Source organism: Eurosta solidaginis, chromosome 4, assembly GCF_040869045.1.
Source record: "Eurosta solidaginis isolate ZX-2024a chromosome 4, ASM4086904v1, whole genome shotgun sequence".
NCBI lineage: Eukaryota > Metazoa > Arthropoda > Insecta > Diptera > Tephritidae > Eurosta > Eurosta solidaginis.
In genome coordinates, this window is record NC_090322.1 from 63,059,057 (window position 1) to 63,086,817 (window position 27,761).

At 41.5% G+C, this 27,761-nt stretch overlaps 1 protein-coding gene and 1 pseudogene across 2 annotated transcripts in view; both read left to right on the plus strand.

The window, feature by feature from the left end:
* Positions 1 to 1,132: 1,132 nt before the first annotated feature.
* LOC137249882 (ubiquitin-conjugating enzyme E2 Q2) overlaps positions 1,133 to 27,761 on the plus strand; it is a 96,192-nt gene continuing 69,563 nt past the window's right edge. Inside the window, exon 1 of one of the 2 annotated variants that reach the window (XM_067781884.1) lies at positions 1,133 to 2,652. In XM_067781884.1, coding sequence (XP_067637985.1) covers positions 2,491 to 2,652 — 162 coding nt within the window. In that variant the 5' untranslated portion in view covers positions 1,133 to 2,490. The remainder of the gene's footprint in view (positions 2,653 to 27,761) is intronic. The other variant, XM_067781883.1, reaches the window with a different exon arrangement.
* The window catches only part of LOC137247606 (uncharacterized), a 43,634-nt pseudogene continuing 18,628 nt past the window's right edge, over positions 2,756 to 27,761 (plus strand).

Here is a 27,761-nt window from a genome sequence, read left to right on the forward strand (position 1 = left end):
GAGGTGCACGGATGTAAGTATAATGATGATTGTGACATCCGCCCCGCATCAAGGTGGACAAGGGTTAAGGGCCCCGACCTCTCGCCCTGAGCTAGCTGGGAGACATTCCACCTTGATTGCGCAAAGGGGCGGATTCACCTTCTAACAGGTGTACGTGACACTTTTTTAGTTTAATTACCAAAATTTTGTCGCATTAAGATGACGCTGTCATTTCGATGACAGCAAGAAACGTCGATGGGTTAGTGGAGAGCGAAAAAAGCTTTGAATGTGTGCGTGAACTAGTTACCACCGGCTTGTAGGGGGGCTGTTATATCTTATGACCATATGGTAGTAAATGTTGCATACTTTTCTGCGCACTTGATACTGTTTTTGGGTCAATTATACCATTGTGGTATAGTGTGACTACTGTGATGTCGCAATCGGTGATTATAGCTGGAGGCATTGGTGCTTTATCGGTAACCGTATCGGTAACCTTTTAACAGCTGACTCGACCAACTTTATGAGAATCAATGCAATCGATTATTGATGCCGCTAAAGTCGTAACCGTATCGTAGCCAACCAATTGGGTTTTGGTTTACCGTCGTAACGATAAACAGCTGATTACGTTGGGGATACGGATACAGCGATACGACATACGGAACCAATGACTCCAGCTTATGTCTTCCATAGCGGAATGATACAAGGTGGCAGCATGGTGACATACCTACAAACATAAATAAAAATTTCATGTACTTTGTTTTTGTAAATTCGATGGACAAATGTCAAAATCGTACTGCGCCATATTTTGATGTATCAAATCAAATAAAAAAAGCTTAAAATCAGCTGTCCCATGCTGCTGTCCTTGTATCGTTGCGCCATGATGTCTTCGATTTTTACCATGGCGCAACGACACAAGGTGGTAGCATGGAACAGCTGATTATACCCTTTTTTTATTTGATTTGATACATCAACTTCTGGTGCCCGTACGACTTTGACATTTGACCATCGAATTTACAAAACAAAGTACATGGAATTTTTATTTGTGTTTGTAGGTTTGTTTGTAGGTATTTCACCATGCTGCCACCTTGTATCATTCCGCTATGAGTTTTACTTCTTCATAACTTCTAGTAAATTTTTGCATTTCGTTTCACTATGGTTTCACTTTGCTTCTTGTATTTGTTGGCGAATGGCGAAAGTGATTCCTCGATTCGGTTAATTTTCACATCTTTGCAGATCTTTTGTGCTTATATTAGGTAGAAATTTTGATGGAGTATGTGAATTTTGAAAAATTTATATATATAATACAACACGAGACGTTTTAACACATAATAATTGGAAAAGTTAAAAAAACAATTCAACAAAGTATAGAAAAATAAATTGCATATTTGCATGTGTGAACAAATGCATGTGAGTGAACAATGGAGTAGGACCCCGATTGCTGTGAAAAATAGATTTTGGAGTCTGGTTGAAAGGCTACGGCTGCAGTGTTGGAGTACAAAGGGATGATAACCGTTGATACCAACTCCAAGTTTTTGTTCGGTAATCTTCGATTTACTGCAGCGTATTTTTTCCATCAATCTGCTGTTGCATTGTACGTTTCGTGTCGTCGTTCGTCGTTTCCTCATCATACTTTCGTACTTTTGTGGTCGACTCGAAACATTTTTATTTCATTTTATTTATTTAATAAATTTGTATGAGCAAGAACATTCATTTTGTGCTTTAATCATCAAAGTTGCAAAACAAAAAATTAGCAAACACATATTATAAAATTATAGTTATTAAAAAGGGTGATAAGCAAGAGCCTAAGAAACCAATTGGTATTAAAGTTAGTTTGGCTACACGTAATGATAAAACAGAATTTTTCAAACTTATAAATGAACAAAAAAAAAAAAACTGAAAAGTGAAATTCACCCTGAATCGACCTGTATTAACGATTTTTGGCCAACTGTTACTGCGCTGTCGACAGAGATTGCGTTGTTGGGGACGGCGGTTACGGTTTCAGTGAAGAAAAGTGCAGTGTATCTGGGTGCCCTTTTTACACCCGCACATACATTGATCTGCTGATGCTGCTATGTCTTTACCTGCTTGATTTCGAAAAGTGATTTGGGCGTTCGGTTAGTAAATTAAGTGTCTGTGCGCTACAGGGTGGAGTATGATAAGCGACCAAACACGAGTATCCAGCATCATCTCTATCTAACAGGCAACTCAAAATAAAAAAATAAGGTTTAAAAAACCTTTTTAAAAACTTTTCAGTCGCGAAAAAGACGTGTCGCGATAAAAAAAAAAAAATTGTTAAAATTGAACTACGGTCTCTATGACCGTAGGTAGAGTCTGATATATGTAGTGCCAGTCAAGGGTAGATAAAGTGCGTTTACAGAAAATCGGTAATTCTTAACGCCACCCTCTATTGTGGCGTGGTACTCCATAGCCAGCACAAGCACACCACTTAATTTACCCAGCTGAAAGGCACAGCTCAAAACAAACGCTCACGGAAAAGTTGAAAATTTCGTGATGGCTTGTCTGAATACCTTAAAATTGGAAATAAAAACATTGGAAAAAATATTTACCAAGAATCACGAGCGATTTCAAATACTGAATTCAAGTGTTGACGAACTAACATGTCGTTTCATTGGCAAAAATGGCAAACGTTATGATATTCACGCCAACATCACAGTAAGTATTAGATTATTTTTAGTAAAAATCACGCGCGTATTTAGTTACGATCTCGGCTCTTTAGGTGGTCGTTATCTAAGCATTAAGCATTTATGGAGTCAACATGACTAGCATGAATACAGTCAGTTCGGGTAGAAGCGTCTCGCGTAGATCTCGCATATGTATAAACATAATTGATCGGCGCATTCATACTCATAGTCATAATGAAACCCTGCAACTAACCCTAGCACCTACTTTATTTTAACTATTAATATGTTCAATTGCCTCAAACAACTGCAATGTTCTACACTTCCTGCTTATGACCTGGTGGCAGTAAATAGAAGATTTTTTCATAGAGAAGAAAAGTGAAACTAATAAACATATCCGTTTTTATATGCGTAGGGGTGCATTGGGAGTGGTACATAGACGAGTGCGAGTTCGCGGAGAAATATGAAATAAACAATAAACAAGAAAAAGAAGAGCGCAATTGCCTAGGTGAACAAATAGTTAAAGTCCATCAATATTAGGATCCTCGCTGAGGAGAAGATATTAAACATTTATAAATTGCGCACTACCCTTATAGTTTTATTTTTGATAAGATTCTTACAATAGCTACTGTTAAAATTTCAAAATTAAAATTCATCAACATGTTTCGTGGGTGTCTGAACCATTTATATAAGGGAAGTGTTTAAAAGTTTGGATCTTCTTTTTATTTTCATCGTTTGTAGCATTGTTTCGGTGCTCTTAACGATTGTACAAATATTACCAGGTAAAACCATTTACTTTTAAAATCACTTAAACTTTGTGGAAATACCAAACCAAAGTAAACAAAAAAATTGTTGGTTTGACATTTTAATTATTTTTAATGCCAAAAAATAAAATGCTTATGAAATAAGTGAAAAAATATTTCTAAAAGGTTTGAAATCAGTTTTTATGTATATGGCAAAAAAATGAGTTATCAATATGTATAATGGATGCCTCAACACGTGCTATTTTTGCAAAGGGACAAAAGAAAAGGCCTTACTTCTTAACCTCTTCTAATTAAGAAGCGAATGTTGGAGACCACCCCTACTGATTTTTCATTCATCCTTCTTCACTTGGTTGATACGTCTTTAACCCTTAAAAAATGCTGAAACTTCACTTTATAAGAGATCACCAATCTCAATTGTCCTCGCTACTGCGAAAAAGAATGATCTTGGAGATATTCTTTGGTTTGTTTTGGTCCTTTTCCTCGCGGTTGGAAGATACATTTTTTAATTGGCGCCTAACCGTTTAGGAAATGCTGGTCGTTGCGTAATAAGTCACTCCAGCTAACCCTGTTTCGCGATAACTGACGCCAACAGGGGGCACTAATAGAGATCAAAGTCTTCCCCCACCTGCTTCTCCGAACCCAGTGGAGATCTTCCCATAACTTGCCCACGCCAGCAAAAACGTTGTAGCTCTTCGCAGCTCATCTAACCATCATCGTCCAGTTGGAGTATGATAGTTCATGGAGGCTGAATTTACCGGCTGAACGGTCAAAGTCTGCCGCCAAGCTGATACATTTCTTAACAATTTGTTGAAGAAAATTCCTCAGAAGAGGATCGTGGCCTGATGCTTCCTTTTGCGGGAAACCACAATACATTTCTTGAATTGAAAATTCTGGAATTCGGTTGACCGTTTAGATTTCTTATTTTCTGGTTATTTTCACCAATAAAAAAAAATCGGTTTTGGATAAAATATCATAATATTGTAACGAATTTACTTGCAATTCCCTTATTTGCAACCTTCTGCTAAGTTCGAATCACTAAACTGTTGAATAAATAACTCCAATATGGAATAATGGAAAAATGGCCTTTATTAAAGTACTTCACAATAACACTTATACTTTGCAACTAGCTTGCTTAATAACCAAACTGACTGTTAGCTTAAATGAAACTGATCTCTCGCCTCCACTGTTGTCGCCCTTTTATACTGTCCGACCTCCTCGTTGCATATTTCTAGGCTTTTCTAATTCCAGAACTTACTAGTTAGTTATAAAGGTCCGTAAAGCTGGACCCCCCACGATGGATTCGAAATTTGGCAGGCCAGGTATTATGTGCTAATTTTTTCCCAAAATAAAAAATTTTGTGCTCAAAATTTAAGTACTTTTTTTATAACCTCAAAATGGGGGGTCCAGCTGGACGTTCAGCTAGACCCCCCTCATAAGCACTAGGTCAAACAAAAAATTTAAATGTGGGAATTATGGGCTGTTTATGTGCTCCAACATAAGCTACGGTCTGCCCAGAAAAACAGAGGGTGGCAAGGGGGGGCATATAACCCAAGACTGCAAAATCGAAACAGGATAGGTGCAGAATTTTGTGCTATTTATGGGCTCGATAGTTCAAAAAACGATTCGTTTTTTTTTTTGACAACTTTTAATGATCTTTTTAAAACATCAAAAGTGGTGGGTCCAGCTAGACCCCCCCCCCCCCCCTCTTAAGCACTAGGCCAAACAAAACAGTTTAAATGTGGGAATTATGTGCTATTTATGTGCCCCAACACAAGCCACGGTCTGTCCAGAAAAACAGAGGGGTGGCAAGGGGGAGCGGGGGCATATAACCACAGACGGCAAAATCGAAACGGGATAGGTGCAGAATTTTGTGCTATTTATGGGCCCAATAGTTGCAAAAACGATTCGTTTTTTTTTTGACAACTTTTAATGTTTTTTTTTAAACATCAAAAGTGGTGGGTCCAGCTAGACCCCCCTCGTAAGCACATTTAATAGCAAAGTCTCTTCAGACAGCTTTACCAGCACTGTCTAAGTCCGATATCAAAGCAAGAATTTGCATAATTTTCTTCTGGATGCTAATGATATCTTTACACACGGACCTTAGTTATAAATTTCTCAGCTCCAACAACAGATGTATAACTTTTATAGCTTCTCTCATACCCCATGCGCTTGTATGAGTGAGCGATACTTCCACAATCACAATTGCATACCTTTAGGAGCATTTCAGATAAGATATCTGCATGTGCTTGTGCGTTGCTCTCAGCTGCGTGTACCTATATATGTGTAGACATAATGATTGATTCGTTTATGTAGATACGTAAAGATTGATTTATGGATGTGCATGCAAGGCGCTGCTTAGCATCGGCTTAGAGATGCCAGCACCCCTTAGTTTTGCTAATATTCGTAACACTGCCCTCCACCTAAGTCTGATCGTCCCGATCAGACAAATCTGCCGATCTTACCGCTGCTAGCATCTCCAAATGTACCAATCTTCTACTCCGTGGTTTCCCAGTGGTTTGTATGCGGTAGATGGTATCACTGATCTTCACAACTTTGTACGGGCCTTCCCAACTGCACCGAATCTTGGATGGAACACCTTTCCGCCGGTGAGGGTTTTATAACAGTACCAACTCTGCCTCCAAGAAACCTTCCGAATTATTGTTCTCATCGTACCTGTGTTTCATCTTATTACTCATTATCCTTGATCGTTCCCTCACACTATGTTGTTTGGCCAATGAATTACTTCGTAGAGCTTGCGTTTGACGGATTGGCTTCACGTGCGTAAAGCTGGCAGACCCAAGTGCTCGATATTTAGGGCCACAAAAAATAATTTAGGTGCTCATTTGATTTTTGAGATATTCGCAAAAAAGTGTGGGTCTGCTAGCTTAACGTCAAGCTAGCAGACCCACAACCTAAATTTCATTTTATTTTAAATAAAAAATATATCAAAATTAGGAGCTATTTAGGTGCTTTTTAGGGCCACAAAAGAGAATTTAGGTTTTCATTTAGTTTTCGAGATATTCGCAAAGAAGTGTGGCTCTTCTAGCTTGACGTTAAGCTAGCAGACCCACACTTTTTTGCGAATATCTCGAAAACTAAATGAGCACCTAAATTATCTTTTGTGGCCCTAAATAGCACCTAAAATGCACTTAATTCTCAATCAACTTAAACTTACTTTTGAGCACTTGGGTCTGCCAGCTTTACGCACGTATTGGCTTCGCATAGTCAGCATCGTCTCCACGTTTCACAACAGTAGTGCGCGCTGGCTTGAAACCACCCTTGCATTCTTTCTGGAAAATTCGTTCAGTCGTTTTAGTGCGTCCATTAGGTTCTGTCAATGCCAGTGTTTCTCTCGCAGGTACTTTTGATTTCGCTTTATTTGGCCCATTCGATCCATCAACTTTTGCTCGATCTACTTTTCTTGACTTTCGTGGTCTTTGTCGAATCTTCTCCACCAGTACCCGATTACTGCTGAAACCATTCTCCAAACTAAAGTTAAGTGGTATATCCTGGTTCTTAGAGCGCACAATCTTTCTCCGCATATCGATCCTGATGTCATGGTCAACTAAAAAGTCCACTCCCAATCTGACATCATCAACAATCTCCGCCACAATGAATTTGTGTAGAACCATGACCTTTACAATTAATACCTCACATACCACTTCTCCTTGGACTTGGTTATACTCGCCAGTGACCGTACGCAACTTTGCCTCAGGTAACGGTTTTACTCTCCTGTTGACCAAGTCAGATCGGATTAAGGAATGAGATGCGCCCGTAACTACAGTCAGTACACGCTTGCCATCCAGCTTTCCTTCGACAGCAAGACTGCTCGATTTTCTTCCAATTCGCGACACAGATATCACAGGACATTCAATAGCTGCGGCACGTTTTCGTTCTTTACATCTGACACGCTCTTGCTCATCTCCTCCAGCTTTGCGTTTACGGCCACCCACATTGTTGGAACTATTAGGACCAAGATCGCAATGACGTGCAATGTGACCGGGCTTCCCGCATTTGATAACTCTTCCACTCCGCTTTTGCAATCCTTTCAGCACCTCCAATATTGCGTCTACCCACTCTGGCCTTTCTACTTCCACGCGATGAGCTTTGTACGCTGGCTTACTCAAAAGTGAGGCTGTTTCCTGAGTCAGTGCATGCGATACCGTTTCAGCAAATGTTAGTTTTGGAATACCTGTTTTCTATGCTCGCTTCCCTAACATCGTTCTACAGCAGCCATCAATGCTTCATAACTGTTCCGTTCGTACTCTGGAATCGTCTGTAAGATTTCCGCTGCAGGCCCTTTCAATGCCACGAACAGTGCAGCAACTTTATCTTCCGCATTCCAGTTGTTCACTGCTGCGGTCTTTTAAAATTGTAGCTTGAAGACCTGGAAAGGAACAGAACCGTCAAAGGATGGTGTTTTTACCTTTCGATTGCTTGCTGAAACAGCTGACGATTTAGTTGTAACTGCTCCCAAGGCAGTCGGTTCTATGTACCGGAGCGACTCGGGATTTTTCCCGACCAAGGACTGTAATTTCAGTGTGACCCCATCTAATTTGTTTCGTCCCTCCCACAAATTGTCATCCTCCCAGCAGCTCCTTGCAGCAGGACTGCTCCATATTCTCTTACTCCGGGAAGGCATCGAATCCAATCCGGGTCCGTCTCCTGACCCCGGTCCTGAGAAATGGTTTTGCTGCATCTGCCGGAAAAGAATCTTTTTAGGACGGTCATACTCTGTTCAGTATGTCTCGTGCAAGGGATGGTTGCATCGGACAGTTTGTTCTGGGCTTGATCCCAAAACCCGACGTCCACGTAACTTTTATAAATCTTTTGTGGCTCCTTGCTGTTCACGCCCAAGGGCGTCCCGTAGTCTACGTCTAAGCGCCCCCCACTACCTTCCAGCAGTCCCGCTGCTCAGCAAGCCACAACAAGTACCCAATGCTGCTCGCGCCCACGGCGCCAACAACTCAAACAGCTGCTACCACTCAAACTACAATCTTCGTTGTAGAGTCGGAAGAAATGCTGAGCAACGGCCCCTGCCCCCGTCTTCTCCCCCCCTGTTGTTGTTGTAGCAATGCTCGCCCCACCTAATAGCCGCGACCGATCACAAATTGTCATCAATATCCTCTAACGGGAGTCCAAGGAAACTTGCCGTTTCAACAGGGGTGGACCATAAGGAAAGGGGTGTTAGAGACGTTGGTTCCACATTACAATTAAAGAGATGGTTGGTGTCATGTGGGGACACATTGCAAGCAGGGCATACATTTTGTATGTCGGGGTTGATTCTGGATAGGTAAGAGTTTAACCTGTTACAGTATCCAGAACGAAGTTGAGCAAGAGTGACACGCGTTTCCCTGGGGAGTATGCGTTCCTCTTCTGCGAGTTCTGGATATTTTTCTTCAAGTACTGGATTCACCGGGCAATTCCCGACATAAAGGTCCGACGCCTGTCTATGGAGTTCACCAAGGACCTGCTTGTGTTTTTCCGCTTCATACGGCTGGGTTCTCAGGTGCCGTATTTCCTCAAAATGCTTACGGAGATGACTCCTTAGGCCCCTAGGCGGTGCTGGTTCGTCAATCAGATGTCTGTTGGGATGCCCAGGTTTCTGGGTATTCAACAGAAACTGTTTGGTCAGCATCTCATTTCTCTCCCTGATGGGGAGTATTCTCGCCTCATTATGCAGATGGTGTTCTGGGGACATAAGAAGACAGCCCGTGGCGATTCTGAGAGCAGTATTTTGGCAGGCCTGTAGTTTCTTCCAGTGGGTGGTTTTTAGGCTTGGCGACCATATGGGTGACGCGTAGCACGTAATCGGCTGGCTAATTGCTTTGTATGTGGTCAAGAGCGTTTCTTTATCTTTTCCCCAGGTACTGCCAGCAAGGGATTTGAGGATTTTATTACGGCTCTGAATTCTTGGAACAATTGCGGTTGCGTGCGCACCAAAATGTAGATCCTGATCAAACGTCACACCCAAGATTTTGGGGTGTAGGACAGTCGGTAGCGTAGTGCCATCGACGTGGATGTTCAATATGGTCGACATTTGGGGCGTCCATGTTGTAAATAAGGTCGCGGAAGATTTAGTCGGTGACAATGACAGGTTTCGCGAGGCGAAAAAACTGGAGAGATCAGGGAGATAGCCGTTTATTTTATTGCATAGCTCATCGATCTTTGGGCCTGGGCCTGTGGCCATTATTGTGCAGTCATCGGCGTAGGAAACGATTGTGACTCCTTCCGGTGGTGAAGGTAGCTTAGATATGTAGAAATTAAACAAAAGCGGGGATAGGACACCACCCTGTGGCACCCCTTGTTTAATTCTCCTTTGTTTTGATGTTTCGTTTCTGAATTCTTTTAAGACATGGGGGAAGGGTAGACCCTTCCAGGTCTTCCAGTAACGAGCCATGGTTGACCGTATCAAAAGCTTTTGATAGGTCTAACGCTACGAGTACTGTTCTATGGTGGGGATATTGATTCAAACCGCAATTTATATGGGTGCTAATGACATTTAGCGCGGAGGTAGTGCTATGGAGTTTCTCTTTTCCGGCAGCAATCGTGTAGGTCAGGGAAACAGACTCTTAGTCCCTACCTCCGTTTGCACCGTTTGCCAGAACAGAATATATATGTTTGCGACATCCGCCCAATTCAGCTCCTGCCTTGGGTGGTGCCACTTCCCTAGATGTTCTGGTCTCCGCGACGGCAACCCCCCGACGGGTTTCATCGCGCCATGTTGCCAGGTCGCAAACACAAATCATCCGGGTACCCCAATGCTTGCCCAGGACGCCCAGTCCTAGGGCCACAACAGCAATTGCGTCCTGGCCTTCGCCAACCCAGGCGTAGTCACCCGTCACTTACCCCCAGAGTGGCGACGTCTCCCCTTATGCACTTCAGAACTCTGAGGTTAAACTGTAATGGACTAACTGGGAAGATTACGGAGATAGTCGATTTCATGAAGCGGCACAACATCCGCATTGCTGCGATTCAAGCGACTAAACTCACAGCAAGATCTGCATTGCAGACCTGCTCTGGGTATAACGTCCACAGGAAAGACCGCGTGAGCGGAAATGGAGGCGGTCTCGCGTTTATCATACACCACTCTGTGCAATATTGTATATTTGATCCTGGCATCGACCGCAGGGATTTAAGATGTCCATTTTGGACATCCAAAAATATGCTGTGCGCACTACACACACACTCACACTCACCACGATACAAACTTACTTTTTCCTTTCTGTTTCCTTTTAGTTCAATAAATGTTTGTAGATTTTAAAGTATAAGTTTTAATTGTTTTATTAATAATAATTTGTCTTATTTGTAAATACAAGCTTTTGTTTCTCAGTTCCTTTTTAGTTTAACTTAACTTTGATTTAATGTCTCGACACTATTAATTTAACTTTTTCAATCTCCTTCGCGTGTGTCTATCTTACCGGTTCCGTATTTTACTGTATCTAGTCTCTATGTATATCCACGCTGCGTTGCCATTTTTCCTATAGCTGAAGGCAATTGTCACTGCTGAGTGCAATTGGCATTGCTGTTCAGCAACAGCTGACGGCGATGCCACCTGCACGCAGGGGTGCATTTTGTTACGTAAAGCGTGTAACGCAGTGCGGTTATAGGGACAATGTCTTAGAACGTCAAGGCCTATCTGTCCGGCCAGGCGATGCAAACCTAGAAATCATCAACATCTACATCCCTCCTGCCACCTGTTGCCCCAGTGGATACCGCCCTAATATCCCGCATTTGATAACTCTTCCACTCCGCTTTTGCAATCCTTTCAGCACCTCCAATATTGCGTCTACCCACTCTGGCCTTTCTACTTCCACGCGATGAGCTTTGTACGCTGGCTTACTCAAAAGTGAGGCTGTTTCCTGAGTCAGTGCATGCGATACCGTTTCAGCAAATGTTAGTTTTGGAATACCTGTTTTCTATGCTCGCTTCCCTAACATCGTTCTACAGCAGCCATCAATGCTTCATAACTGTTCCGTTCGTACTCTGGAATCGTCTGTAAGATTTCCGCTGCAGGCCCTTTCAATGCCACGAACAGTGCAGCAACTTTATCTTCCGCATTCCAGTTGTTCACTGCTGCGGTCTTTTAAAATTGTAGCTTGAAGACCTGGAAAGGAACAGAACCGTCAAAGGATGGTGTTTTTACCTTTCGATTGCTTGCTGAAACAGCTGACGATTTAGTTGTAACTGCTCCCAAGGCAGTCGGTTCTATGTACCGGAGCGACTCGGGATTTTTCCCGACCAAGGACTGTCATTTCAGTGTGACCCCATTTAATTTGTTTCGTCCCTCCCACAAATTGTCATCCTCCCAGCAGCTCCTTGCAGCAGGACTGCTACATATTATCTTACTCCGGGAAGGTATCGAACCCAATCCTGGTCCGTCTCCTGACCCCGGTCCTGAGAAATGGTTTTGCTGCATTTGCCAGAAAAGAATCTTTTTAGGACGGTCATACTCTGTTCAGTGTGTCTCGTGCAAGGGATGGTTGCATCGGACAGGTTGTTCTGGGCTTGATCCCAAAACCCGACGTCCACGTAACTTTTATAAATCTTTTGTGGCTCCTTGCTGCTCACGCCCAAGGGCGTCCCGTAGTCTACGCCTAAACGTATCCCCATTACCTTCCAGCAGCTTCGCTGCTCAGCAAGCCACAACAAGTACCCGCTGCTGCTCGCGCCCCACGGCGCCAACAACTCAAACAGCTGATACCACTCATAACTACTACCTTCGTAGTAGAGCTGGTAGCAATGCTGAGCATCAGCCCCTGCCCCCGTCTTCTTCTCCCCCGCTCTTTTCTGGCAGCAATCGTGCAGGTCAGGGAAACAGACTCTTAGTCCCTGCCTCCGTTTGCACCGTCTGCCAGCACAGAATATACAGGTTTGCGACATCCGCTCAATGCAGCTCCTGCCTTGGGTGGTGCCACTTTCCTAGATGTTCTGGTCTCCGCGACGGCAACCCCTCGACGGGTTTCATCGCGCCATGTTGCCAGGTCGCAAACCCAAATCATCCGGGTACCCCAATGCTTGCCCAAGGGCGCCCAGTCCCAAGGCCACAACAGCAATTGCGTCCTGGCCTTCCACAACCCAGGCGTAGTCACCCCTCACTTACCCCTAGAGTGGCGGCGTCACCCCTCATGCACTTCAGAATTCTGCAGTTCAACTGTAATGGACTAACTGGGAAGATTACGGAGATAGTCGATTTCATGAAGCGGTACAACATCCGCATTGCTGCGATTCAAGAGACTAAACTCACAGCAAGATCTGCATTGCAGACCTGCTCTGGTTATAATGTCCACAGGAAAGACCGCGAGAGCGGAAATGGAGGCGGCCTCGCGTTTATTATACACCACTCTGTGCAATATCATATATTTGATCCTGGCATCGACCGCAGTGACAATGTCTTAGAACGTCAAGGCCTATCTGTCCGGTCAGGCGATGCAAATCTAGAAATCATCAACATCTACATCCCTCCTGTCACCTGTTGCCCCAGTGGATACCGCCCTAATATCGAGGCCTTACTCACTGGCAACAATCGCATTATCTTAGGCGATTTCAATGCCCATCACGACCTATGGCATTCAAACTTGCGGGCGGACAGTAGGGGTGAGATGTTGGCGGATCAAATAGACGAAACGACGTTCTGCACAATAAACGGAGACGCCCCCACACGTATGGTAGGAAGCTGTCATAGCTCGCCAGATATCTCAATCGTGAGCGCAGAACTCGTAAACTGCGTCAACTGGCAGCCGATGGTAACATTGGCATCCGACCACCTGCCCATACTTATTTCGTTCGAGCGTACCGCCGACTTCATCGTCACCGAAAAACGCACGTTCATAAACTTCAAAAAAGGAAATTGGGAAGAATACAAATCTGCAACAGACAACAGCTTTGCTGCCCTCTCTATCCCGACTGATGCCCGCCAAGGGGAGCGTGCCTTCCGTAAGGTCATTGAATCCGCCTCGGCACATTTCATTCCCGCCGGGAGAATTCCCGAAATCCGGCCCCACTTCCCGGCGGAGGCCGCGAGCTTAGCGAGGGAACGCGACCTTATAAGACAGCTTGATCCAGGCGACCCCCAAATAAGGGATATAAACCAACGCATCAGATTGCTTGTGGACGAACACAAGCGGGCGAAATGGGAAGAGCACCTAAGAGGTTGTAACCTCTCTACCGGTGTAGGTAAACTTTGGTCCACCGTAAAGTCCCTATCGAATCCGACTAAGCACAAAGACAAAGTTTCCATCGCCTTTGGCGATAAGGTGCTGTCGGATGCGAAAAAATGCGCGAGCGCTTTCTGCCGACAATATATAATGCATCCTACGGTCGACAAAGATAGACGGAGAGCCAATAGACACGCACATAAACACAAACTCAGCGCGTCACCAATTACCATCACCGCTAGAGAGGTTGAGGACGCCATTGGTCGCGCTAAACCATCCAAAGCAGTGGGCCCAGACGCCATGCCGATGCTTAAAAACCTAGGGAAAGAGGGTTTCAAATATTTAGCGCATGTCTTCAACCTGTCTCTTTCCACCTTTGTCATACCCGAGAAATGGAAAATGGCCAAGGTGGTCCCGCTACTAAAGCCTGGGAAACCAGCTAACGTAGGTGAGTCATATCGTCCGATATCTCTCCTATCGCCAGTGGCAAAGACGCTTGAAGCCATTTTGCTCCCTTATTTCCAAGCACATTTGCAGCTAGCCCCTCATCAGCATGGCTTCAGAAAACTCCATAGGACTACCTCCGCGCTAAATGTCATTAGCACCCAGATAAATTGCGGTTTGAATCAATATCCCCACCATAGAACAGTACTCGTAGCGTTAGACCTATCAAAAGCTTTTGATACGGTCAACCATGGCTCGTTACTGCAAGACCTGGAAGGGTCTACCCTTCCCCCATGTCTTAAAAGGTGGACCGCAAATTATCTGGGTGGTCGGCAGGCATCGGTGCAATTCAGAAACGAAACATCAAAACAAAGGAGAATTAAACAAGGGGTGCCACAGGGTGGTGTCCTATCCCCACTTTTGTTTAATTTCTACATATCTAAGCTACCTTCACCACCGGAAGGAGTCACAATCGTTTCCTACGCCGATGACTGCACAATAATGGCTACAGGCCCAGGCCCAAAGATCGATGAGCTATGCAATAAAATAAACGGCTATCTCCCTGATCTCTCCAGTTTTTTCGCCTCGCGAAACCTGGCATTGTCACCGACTAAATCTTCCGCGACCTTATTTACAACATGGACGCCCCAAATGTCGACCATATTGAACATCCACGTCGATGGCACTACGCTACCGACTGTCCTACACCCCAAAATCTTGGGTGTGACGTTTGATCAGGATCTACATTTTGGTGCGCACGCAACCGCAATTGTTCCAAGAATTCAGAGCCGTAATAAAATCCTCAAATCCCTTGCTGGAAGTACCTGGGGAAAAGATAAAGAAACGCTCTTGACCACATACAAAGCAATTAGCCAGCCGATTACGTGCTACGCGTCACCCATATGGTCGCCAAGCCTAAAAACCACCCACTGGAAGAAACTACAGGCCTGCCAAAATACTGCTCTCAGAATCGCCACGGGCTGTCTTCTTATGTCCCCAGAACACCATCTGCATAATGAGGCGAGAATACTCCCCATCAGGGAGAGAAATGAGATGCTGACCAAACAGTTTCTGTTGAATACCCAGAAACCTGGGCATCCCAACAGACATCTGATTGACGAACGAGCACCGCCTAGGGGCCTAAGGAGTCATCTCCGTAAGCATTTTGAGGAAATACGGCACCTGAGAACCCAGCCGTATGAAGCGGAAAAACACAAGCAGGTCCTTGGTGAACTCCATAAACAGGCGTCGGACCTTTATGTCGGGAATTGCCCGGTGAATCCAGTACTTGAAGAAAAATATCCAGAACTCGCAGAAGAGGAACGCATACTCCCCAGGGAAACGCGTGTCACTCTTGCTCAACTTCGTTCTGGATACTGTAATAGGTTAAACTCTTACCTATCCAGAATCAACCCCGACATACAAAATGTATGCCCTGCTTGCAATGTGTCCCCACATGACACCAACCATCTCTTTAATTGTAATGTGGAACCAACGCCTCTAACACCCCTTTCCTTATGGTCCACCCCTGTTGAAACGGCAAGTTTCCTTGGGCTCCCGTTAGAGGATATTGATGACAATTTGTGATCGGTCGCGGCTATTAGGTGGGGCGAGCATTGCTACAACAACAACAACCACCTGCCCATACTTATTTCGCTCGAGCGTACCGCCGACTTCATCGTCACTGAAAAACGCACTTTCATAAACTTCAAAAAAGGAAAGTGGGAAGAATATAAATCCTTTACAGACAGCCGCCTAGCTGCCCTCCCTATCCCGATTGATGCCCGCCAAGGGGAGCGTGCCTTTCGTAAGGTCATTAAATCCGCCTCGGCACATTTCATTCCCGCCGGGAGAATTCCCGAAATCCGGCCCCACTTCCCGGCGGAGGCCGCAAACTTAGCGAGAGAACGTGACCTTATAAGACAGCTTGACCCAGGTGAGCCCCAAGTAAGGGATATAAACCAACGCATCAGATTGCTTGTAGATGAACACAAGCGGGCGAAATGGGAGGAGCACCTAAGAGGTTGTAACCTCTCTACCGGTGTGGGTAAACTTTGGTCCACCGTAAAGTCCCTATCGAATCCGACTAAGCACAAAGACAAAGTTTCCATCGCCTTTGGCGACAAAGTGCTGTCGGTCGCGAAAAAATGCGCGAGCGCTTTCTGCCGACAATATATAATGCATCCTACGGTCGACAAAGATAGACGGAGAGCCAATAGACGCGCACATAAACACAAATTCAGTGCGTCACCAATCACCATCACCGCTAAAGAGGTTGAGGACGCCATTGGTCGTGCTAAACCATCCAAAGCAGTGGGCCCAGACGGCATAGCCATGCCGATGCTTAAAAACCTAGGGAAAGAGGGGTTCAAATATTTAGCGCATGTCTTCAATCTATCTCTTTCCACCTTTGTCATACCTGAGAAATGGAAAATGGCCAAGGTGGTCCCGCTACTAAAGCCTGGGAAACCAGCTAACATAGGTGAGTCGTATCGTCCGATATCTCTCCTATCGCCAGTGGCAAAGACGCTTGAAGCCATTTTGCTCCCTTATTTCCAAGCAAATTTGCAGCTAGCCCCTCATCAGCATGGCTTCAGAAAACTCCATAGCACTACCACAGCGCTGAATGCCATTAGCACCCAGATAAATTGCGGTTTAAATCAATACCCCCACCATAGTACTCGTAGCGCTAGACCTATCAAAAGCTTTTGATACGGTCAACCATGGCTCGTTACTGCAGGACCTGGAAGGGACAACCCTTCCCCCATGTCTTAAAAGGTGGACCGCAAATTATCTGGGTGGTCGGCAGGCATCGGTGCAATTTAGAAACGAAACATCAAAACCAAGGAGAATTAAACAGGGGGTGCCACAGGGTGGTGTCCTATCCCCACTTTTGTTTAATTTCTACATATCTAAGCTACCTTCACCACCGGAAGGAGTCACAATCGTTTCCTACGCCGATGACTGCACAATAATGGCCACAGGCCCAGGCCCAAAGATCGATGCGCTATGCAATAAAATAAACGGCTACCTCCCTGATCTCTCCAGTTTTTTCGCCTCGCGAAACCTGGCATTATCACCGACTAAATCTTCCGCGATCTTATTTACAACATGGACGCCCCAAATGTCGACCATTTTGAACATCCACGTCGATGGCAATACGCTACCGACTGTCCGACACCCCAAAATCTTGGGTGTGGCGTTTGATCAGGATCTACATTTTGGTGAGCACGCAGCCGCAATTGTTCCGAGAATTCAGAGCCGTAACAAAATCCTCAAATCCCTCGCTGGCAGTACTTGGGGTAAAAAAAAGAAACGCTCATGACTACATACAAAGCAATTAGCCAGCCGATTACGTGCTACGCGTCACCCATATGGTCGCCAAGCCTAAAAATCACCCACTGGAAGAAACTACAGGCCTGCCAAAATACTGCTCTCAGAATCGCCACGGGCTGTCTTCTTATGAAGACACCAGAACACCATCTGCATAATGAGGCGAGAATACTCCCCATCAGGGAGAGAAATGAGATGCTGACCAAACAGTTCCTGTTGAATACCCAGAAACCTGGGCATCCCAACAGACATCTGATTGATGAACCAGCACCGCCTAGGGGCTTAAGGAGTCATCTCCGTAAGCATTTTGAGGAAATACGGCACCTGAGAACCCAGCCGTATGAAGTGAAAAAACACAAGCAGGTCCTTGGTGAACTCCATAAACAGGCGTCGGTCTTCTTCTTTTGGTCTTCCAGTTGAGATGACACTTGCGACGTCATTTCTGAAATACGTGCCTCCTGTGATTCCAGTTGGGATGCTATATATGTCTTCTGTTCTTCCAGTTGAGTTTCCATCTTGGATGTAATACGTGTCTCCTGCGATTCAAGCTGAGATGCCATATATGTCTTCTGCTCTGCCAGTTGAGATAACACTGTCGTTGTTTGAGCAGATATTGCAGCTAAAATCATGTTCAAGTCTGTGCTCGTAACTATCTGCGGTGTTTCTTCCATTTTTATGGTTTTCTCGCCACCAAGATGAAAGTCATACTCTTCTACGTCAATTCCTTTTAATTCCATTGCCTGTCGTAGTCGTTCCTGAAGTTCTAGTTTAATGCCGGTTGTATTCAATCTACGGCTCTCCAACTCCTTCAGTTGCTGGATCTTCAATTCACTTAACTTTGGCATGTCCAAGTTGTATTCGAAGTCTTCGGAATTTATTCAACAATTCCTCTTCTGACACCAGTTGTAACGAATTTACTTGCAATTTCCCTTATTTGCAACCTTCTGCTAAGTTCCAATCACTAAACTGTTGAATAAATAACTCCAATATTGAATAATGGAAAAATGGCCTTTATTAAAGTACTTCACAATAACACTTATACTTTGCTTGCTTAATAACCAAACTGACTGATAGCTTAAATAAAACTGATCTCTCGCCTCCCCTGTTGTCGCCCTTATATACTGTCCAACCTCGTCGTTGCGTATTTCTAGGCTTTTCTAATTCCAGAACTTACTAGTTAGTTATAAATTTCTCAGCTACAACTACAGATGTATAATTTTTATAGCTTCTCTCATACCCCATGCGCTTGTATGTGTGAGCGATACTTCAACAATCACAATTGCATACCTTTAGGAGCATTTTAGATAAGATATCCGCATGTGCTTGTGCGTTGCTCTCAGCTGCGTGTACCTACATATGTGTAGACATAATGATCGATTCGTTTATGTAGATACGTAATGATTGATTTATGGATGTGCATGCAAGGCGCTGCTTAGCATCGGCTTAGAGATGGCAGCACCCCTTAGTTTTGCTAATATTCGTAACAATATTAATGTTAGAACGCAAAAATGTATGGTAATTCTATACGACAGCATAACACTGGTAATACGCGTCCAAAAATTCCGAGAGGGGTGTCAAAAGACACGTATTGACCTCGACACCAATAATCCGAAGCCGGAAAATAAAAATTTTAGATCATTCAAAAAATATTAACGAAAAACCGAAAAATTACCCCGGAGTGCTCCGAAACCGAGGGTGGGATCCATAGTATTTTTGCGCAGAACACCTTTCGCCATTGGGGCCTTTGGCCGCGCTTATAAAAAATTACCTTGGGTGGGTCCAACACCGGTTTGGAGAGCAAAACTATATCCGCGGAAAACACTTATGTTCACAATTTTTTTTGTGGGTTCCACAAAATCATCAAAATTACAACAACCACATGAAAATTTTAAAAATTTCTCTTGCAAATATCTCTTGACAGACCCAAAATTTTTTAGCTGAGCTTTTGGATTCGCGATCTTGGATCGAAAGCGCGCCTTTTGATACCCCTCTTGATGTTTTTGGACTTGTATTAAGAGTGCCATGCTGTCGTATAGAATTACCAAATATATTACAGTTTGTTATATTTTTGTTATGAAAACAACACAAAATAAAAAAATAAAAATGTGAGAGCAGTGAGAATTTAAAAATTTTTAAAACGTCATTTCGGCTCTCACCGGTTTTACACCATGGTTTTACTTTGTAATATTTATACCATGCTCTTAACTATATAAATGTCAATTTTGAAGTTTGTATCTTAATAGCAATTCTTATGAAAATTGATCGATAGATTCGCATTTCTGTGCAACTTTCCGTGTGCCGTTAGTGCAACTTTTTGCAGTAGTTAGGCATTTTACCCCATTAGAAATCATATTTAGATCCCTGCCCCATCTAAAAAAACTCTTTTATCCTAAATATTTAAATCTAATGGAGTTCAACGATTCGTTCAAAGTTTCAGGACTCTGCGTTACCGGATGTACCTTAAAACTCGAAGGAGGTTTTGAATTTTCACGATTTCTGGACTAGAGATTTTTGTCATTTTTCGCACGTCCGGCGGTTACTATATTTTCTAATCTTTTAAGACTGTCGAAAATTGGTCGGATATGGTAGAAAGTGGTATCAACGGATGCGCATCACTGCCAGTTATAAGAAACTAATTGCGAAATTTAACTCTTTCTAACTTTTCAAAAGTTATTTAAAAACAGGCCCTTTCGATGTCAGCTTAAGCACAATTTGAAACATGCTCGACTTGGGTAATTTTATTTGAATTCATTGTTCTCTATTTTTTAAAAAATTATGCAAAGTGAGCATTTCCGTTTTTTATATAACTTTTCTTTTAGTGTTTTGTTTTAATAACTTGGTGAATTTAAAAATGTAAGGCGCGATAACCTCCGAAGAGATCTAAGGCCGAGCTTCTCTTCCAATTTGCGTCGTGCTCCTCTTGATTTTCCCTACAAATTGGCCGGACGGGACCTACATGCTTTATGCCGACTCCGAACGGCATCTGCAAGGCAGATGAGTTTTCACTGACAGCTTTTCATGGCAGAAATACACCCGGAGCGCTTGCCAAACACTGCCGAGGGGCGACCCCGCTTAGAAAAATTTTCCTCTAATTGAAAAACCTTATTTCTAAAAATTTTGATGTTGCTTTGCCCGGGAGTTGAACCCAGGGCATACGGTGTGATAGGCGGAGCACGCTACCATCACACCACGGTGGCCGCCTTGGTGAATTTGGTGATGCAAAATCCGTGATAAGCCGGCATGGAAAGCGCCTGTTTTTATACTCAGCTGAGCAGAGCTCACGGAGTATATTCAGGGCTGTCATGGAATTCAATTGTTGTCGGAATCGGATTTAAAAACGACAAAAAAATTACTTTGGTGTCATGAAATACAATGTTATCGGTTTATTGTTCGAATTGGAATTAGTGTCGGTTTTAGGTGTCACAGAATCCGATAATATCGATTTTGCTATCGGAAACAATACAATCAGTTAAATGCTGTTGGATTTCTTTTTTTCATAGTTGTATTTCTCTTGCAGTTGAATATTTTCTAAAAATTTAAGTAAATAAAGGTTTATTTTATAAAAATAAATGTAAATTTACATATATTTTCATTCTTAATAGGGGATAAAAATTCAATGCAAAACAGTATTTGGAGAAACATCCAGATATTGCGAAGGGCTTCACGAAGCACATCATCTAAAATCGTTGACACCGTGCTGCTACCTACACTCATGCTAGAACACTTGCTAACTGATCTTTCATAGGGTCCTTCAGCTAAAAATCGTAACGTAGCTGCTAGTTGCAGCACTGGCAGAACTTTCGAGTGAATTGAGCGTCCTTCAATGGTGTCCAATACCATTCGGAAAGCCTCTTTGTTTATGCGATAGTATGCAATGTAACTGCAAATACACTAAAAATATTTATAAACCCACATTAAGAAATATTTTTAATTACGTCGTCTCTGGCAACTCAAATGGATTGCTGCGATCTCTGAAATTTTCCTTTTGACCTTCTCGCAACTTTCTTCTTCCAATAACATAAATGCTACAACTGCTGATGCCTTTTTGATGTCAATAAATTTGTATATTTCTCTTTAGATACACAAAACAATTATTTTATAAAATTTTGCCAAAAAAATTAACATCAAAATTGCCGGTGTACCGATAAAACTGCAAAACAGCTGATTCGAACATCGCTTTTATTTACCTTCGAAAAGAGCAAAACCAATACGGTTTTATGACACCAATTTAAATCAATATTGGTTTGTAATTCCGACAAAACTCAAAACCGACTTGGATTCCATGACAGCCCTGATTAACTTTATTTATTTAGCCATGTCCGTCCGTCCGTCGCTAAACACGATCTTGAGTAAATTTTGAGGTATCTTGATGAAATTTGGTATGTAGGTTCCTGGGCACTCATCTCAGATCGCTATTTAAAAACAACGAAATCGGACTATAACCACGCCCACTTTTTCGATATCGTAAATTTCGAAAAACCGAAAAAGTGCGATAATTCATTACCAAACACGGATAAAGCGATGAACCTTGGTAGGTGGGTTGACCCTATGACGCAGAATAGAAAATTAGTAAAATTTTGGACAATGGGCGTGGCACCGCCCACTTTTAAAAGAAGGAAATTTAAAAGTTTTGCAAGCTGTAATTTGGCAGTCGTTGAAGATATCATGAAGAAATTTGGCAGGAACGTTACTCCTATTCCTATATGTGTGCTAAATAAACATTAGCAAAATGGGATGACGAGCACGCCCACTTTAAAAAAAAAAATTTTTTTAAGTCAAATTTTAACAAAAAATTTAATACCTTTACAGTGTATAAGTAAATTATGTCAACATTGAATTCTAGTAATGATATGGTGCAACAAAATACAAAAATAAAAGAAAATTTCAAAATGGGCGTGGCTCCGCCCTTCTTCATTTAATTCGTCTAGAATACTTTTAAGGCCATAAGTCGAACAAAAATTTACCAATCCTTGTGAAATTTGGTAGGTGCATAGATTCTATGACGATAACTATTTTCTGTGAAAATGGGCGAACTCGGTTGAAGCCACGCCCAGTTTTTATACACAGTCGACCGTCTGTCCTTCCGCTCGGCCGTTAACATGATAACATGAGCAAAAATCGATATATCTTTACTAAACTTAGTTCACGTACTTATCTGAACTCACTTTATATTGGTATAAAAAATGGCCGAAATCCGACTATGACCACGCCCACTTTTTCGATATCGAAAATCACGAAAAATGAAAAAAATGCTATAATTCTATACCAAATGTGAAAAAAGTAATGAAACATGGAAATTGGATTGGTTTATTGACGCAAAATATAACTTTAGAAAAAGCTTTGTAAAATGGGTGTGACACCTACCATATTAAGTAGAAGAAAATGAAAAAGTTCTGCAGGGCGAAATCAAAAGCCCTTGGAATCTTGGCAGGAATACTGTTCGTGGTATTACATTTATAAATAAATTATCGGTACCCGACAGATAATTTTCTGGGTCACCCTGGTCCACATTTTGGTCGATATCTCAAAAAGGCGTCCACATATGGAACTAAGGCCCACTCTCTTTTAAAATACTCATTAACACCTTTCATTTGATACCCATATCGTACAAACACATTACAGAGTCACCCCTGGTCCACCTTTATGGCGATATCTCGAAAAGGCGTCTACCTATAGAACTAAGGCCAAATAGCTCTCAAGCAGCTTCACAGCATCGCTACTGAATCCAAAATATTTTTTTAGCTTATGCAGGAGAATTCGTGGGAGACCGTGTCGAATGCCTTAGAGAAGTCCAATAACGTAAGAATTGTGAGTTCGCCATTGTCAAATTTTGGTCGTATGTCTTCTAAAACCTTGAGCATAGCGGTTGAGCAACTATGTCCAATGCGATAACCTGATTGATTTTCCGAAAGCAGATTTTCTTCAGTCAGATATTTCCTAATCTGGTTCGATAAGAGCTTTTCCAAAACTTTTGATAAACAGGGAAGAATACTTATTGGCCGAAAATCACATGGTTGGGAAGCATTACCCTTTTTTGGAATAGGTATAATATTAGCCACCTTCCAAGCATCAGGAAAACTAAGAGATGTTAAAGCAAAATTTAAAATATGCGTTAATGACGCAATCACATATGGTAATATAAGCTTAATAAATATTAGACTTATTTTATCTTCCCCTGTTGCATTTGATTTTATTGAAAATATGGATTGTATTGTTTCAGATTCAGTAATATTAGAAAAGTTAAATTTACTGCACCAATCAAACAAAGAATCGTCGCTGGAAATATTTGACTCACTCTCATTCGGTAACTTGGTAGCAAAGAAATCATTCATTACATCAGCCTCAATCGAGCTTTCCCATTTTAAATCATTCTTAATACCAAGTTGTTTTAGATTATTCCAGAGAATCTTTGGTGGTTTGCTTTGGAAATAATCCTTTTGGCATCCCTAGTAATTTTCGTAGCTCTGTTTCGCAATATCCTATAAGCCTGCCAGTTTTCTTCACAAGGAGATTTCCTCCAAAGTGAATAGCTTTTATTTCTTGCTTTTATTGCCTGAAGTACATCTCGACTGAACCATGGTTGCTTATTTTTGTTCACTCTAATTTTCTTAAGTGGGACATATTTATCAAATAGGTAGTTAACCAAATTGGAAAAATTTTCAACTTTTTTATTTATGTCTGCTTCAAACCAACTGTCATTCCAAGGAAGTGAAGATGACGTCCCTTATTTTAGCGGCGATAGGTTGGCGGAATAAGTTGAAAATTTTACATAATTAGTAGCTAATTAAATGCAAATTAAGTGCGAAAAAAAAAAATTTATAGCTTTACAAATTTTTTTTTTATGACATTCTGCCCTAAAATAAGACTGAAGTTAGCGAAACCAATCGGCGAAAGGTTGGCGGAATAAATTGAAAATTTTACATAATGAGTACCTAATTTATTGCAAATTAACTGCGAGAAAAAAAATGTATAGCTTTACAAAATTTTTTTTATGACATTCTGCGCTAAAATAAGACTGAAGTTAGCGAAACCAATCGGCGAAAGGTTGGCGGAATAAGTTGAAAATTTTACATAATGAGTACCTAATTTATTGCAAATTAACTGCGAGAAAAAAAATTTATAGCTTTACAAAATTTTTTTTATGACATTCTGCGCTAAAATAAGACTGAAGTTAGCGAAACCAATCGGCGAAAAGTTGGCGGAAGAAGTTGAAAATTTTACATAATGAGTACCTAATTTATTGCAAATTAACAGCGAGAAAAAATATTTATAGCTTTACAAAAATTTTTTTTATGACATTCTGCGCTAAAATAAGACTGAAGTTAGCGAAACCAATCGGCGAAGGGTTGGCGGAATAAGTTGAAAACTTTACATAATGAGTACCTAATTTATTGCAAATTAACTGCGAGAAAAAAAATTTATAGCTTTACAAAATTTTTTTTTATGACATTCTGCGCTAAAATAAGACTGAAGTTAGCGAAACCAATTGGCGAAGGGTTGGCGGAATAAGTTGAAAATTTTACATAATGAGTACCTAATTTATTGCAAATTAACAGCGAGAAAAAATATTTATAGCTTTACAAAATTTTTTTTTATGACATTCTGCGCTAAAATAAGACTGAAGTTAGCGAAACCAATCGGCGAAAAGTTGGCGGAAGAAGTTGAAAATTTTACATAATGAGTACCTAATTTAATGCAAATTAACAGCGAGAAAAAAAATTTATAGCTTTACACAATTTTTTTTATGCATTCTGCGCTAAAATAAGACTGAAGTTAGCGAAACCAATCGGCGAAAAGTTGGCGGAAGAAGTTGAAAATTTTACATAATGAGTACCTAATTTATTGCAAATTAACAGCGAGAAAAAATATTTATAGCTTCACAAAAATTTTTTTTATGACATTCTGCGCTAAAATAAGACTGAAGTTAGCGAAACCAATCGGCGAAGGGTTGGCGGAATAAGTTGAAAACTTTACATAATGAGTACCTAATTTAGTGCAAATTAACTGCGAGAAAAAAAATTTATAGCTTTACAAAATTTTTTTTTATGACATTCTGCGCTAAAATAAGACGGAAGTTAGCGAAACCAATCGGCGAAAAGTTGGCGGAAGAAGTTGAAAATTTTACATAATGAGTACCTAATTTATTGCAAATTAACAACGAGAAAAAAAATTTATAGCTTTACAAAATTTTTTTTTATGACATTCTGCGCTAAAATAAGACTGAAGTTAGCGAAACCAATCGGCGAAGGGTTGGCGGAATAAGTTGAAAACTTTACATAATGAGTACCTAATTTAGTGCAAATTAACTGCGAGAAAAAAAAATTGTTTAGCTTTACAAAATTTTTTTTTATGACATTCTGCGCTAAAATAAGACTGAAGTTAGCGAAACCAATCGGCGAAAAGTTGGCGGAAGAAGTTGAAAATTTTACATAATGAGTACCTAATTTATTGCAAATTAACAGAGAGAAAAAAAAAAAAAAATTTATAGCTTTACAAAATTTTTTTTTATGACATTCTGCGCTAAAATAAGACTGAAGTTAGCGAAACCAATCGGCGAAGGGTTGGCGGAATAAGTTGAAAATTTTACATAATGAGTACCTAATTTATTGCAAATTAACAGCGAGAAAAAATATTTATAGCTTTACAAAATTTTTTTTTATGACATTCTGCGCTAAAATAAGACTGAAGTTAGCGAAACGAATCGGCGAAAAGTTGGCGGAAGAAGTTGAAAATTTTACATAATGAGTACCTAATTTATTGCAAATTAACAGCGAGAAAAAAAATGTATAGATTTACAAAATTTTTTTTTATGACATTCTGCGCTAAAATAAGACTGAAGTTAGCGAAACCAATCGGCGAAAGGTTGGCGGAAGATTTCTTAATGTGGGTTTATAAATATTTTTAGTGTATTTGCAGTTACATTGCATACTATCGCATAAACAAAGAGGCTTTCCGAATGGTATTGGACACCATTGAAGGACGCTCAATTCACTCGAAAGTTCTGCCAGTGCTGCAACTAGCAGCTACGTTACGATTTTTAGCTGAAGGACCCTATGAAAGATCAGTTAGCAAGTGTTCTAGCATGAGTGTGGGTAGCAGCACGGTGTCAACGATTTTAGATGATGTGCTTCGTGAAGCCCTTCGCAATATCTGGATGTTTCTCCAAATACTGTTTTGCATTGAATTTTTATCCCCTATTAAGAATGAAAATATATGTAAATTTACATTTATTTTTATAAAATAAACCTTTATTTACTTAAATTTTTAGAAAATATTCAACTGCAAGAGAAATACAACTATGAAAAAAAGAAATCCAACAGCATTTAACTGATTGTATTGTTTCCGATAGCAAAATCGATATTATCGGATTCTGTGACACCTAAAACCGACACTAATTCCAATTCGAACAATAAACCGATAACATTGTATTTCATGACACCAAAGTAATTTTTTTGTCGTTTTTAAATCCGATTCCGACAACAATTGAATTCCATGACAGCCCTGAATATACTCCGTGAGCTCTGCTCAGCTGAGTATAAAAACAGGCGCTTTCCATGCCGGCTTATCACGGATTTTGCATCACCAAATTCACCAAGGCGGCCACCGTGGTGTGATGGTAGCGTGCTCCGCCTATCACACCGTATGCCCTGGGTTCAACTCCCGGGCAAAGCAACATCAAAATTTTTAGAAATAAGGTTTTTCAATTAGAGGAAAATTTTTCTAAGCGGGGTCGCCCCTCGGCAGTGTTTGGCAAGCGCTCCGGGTGTATTTCTGCCATGAAAAGCTGTCAGTGAAAACTCATCTGCCTTGCAGATGCCGTTCGGAGTCGGCATAAAGCATGTAGGTCCCGTCCGGCCAATTTGTAGGGAAAATCAAGAGGAGCACGACGCAAATTGGAAGAGAAGCTCGGCCTTAGATCTCTTCGGAGGTTATCGCGCCTTACATTTTTAAATTCACCAAGTTATTAAAACAAAACACTAAAAGAAAAGTTATATAAAAAACGGAAATGCTCACTTTGCATAATTTTTTAAAAAATAGAGAACAATGAATTCAAATAAAATTACCCAAGTCGAGCATGTTTCAAATTGTGCTTAAGCTGACATCGAAAGGGCCTGTTTTTAAATAACTTTTGAAAAGTTAGAAAGAGTTAAATTTCGCACTTAGTTTCTTATAACTGGCAGTGATGCGCATCCGTTGATACCACTTTCTACCATATCCGACCAATTTTCGACAGTCTTAAAAGATTAGAAAATATAGTAACCGCCGGACGTGCGAAAAATGACAAAAATCTCTAGTCCAGAAATCGTGAAAATTCAAAACCTCCTTCGAGTTTTAAGGTACATCCGGTAACGCAGAGTCCTGAAACTTTGAACGAATCGTTGAACTCCATTAGATTTAAATATTTAGGATAAAAGAGTTTTTTAGATGGGGCAGGGATCTAAATA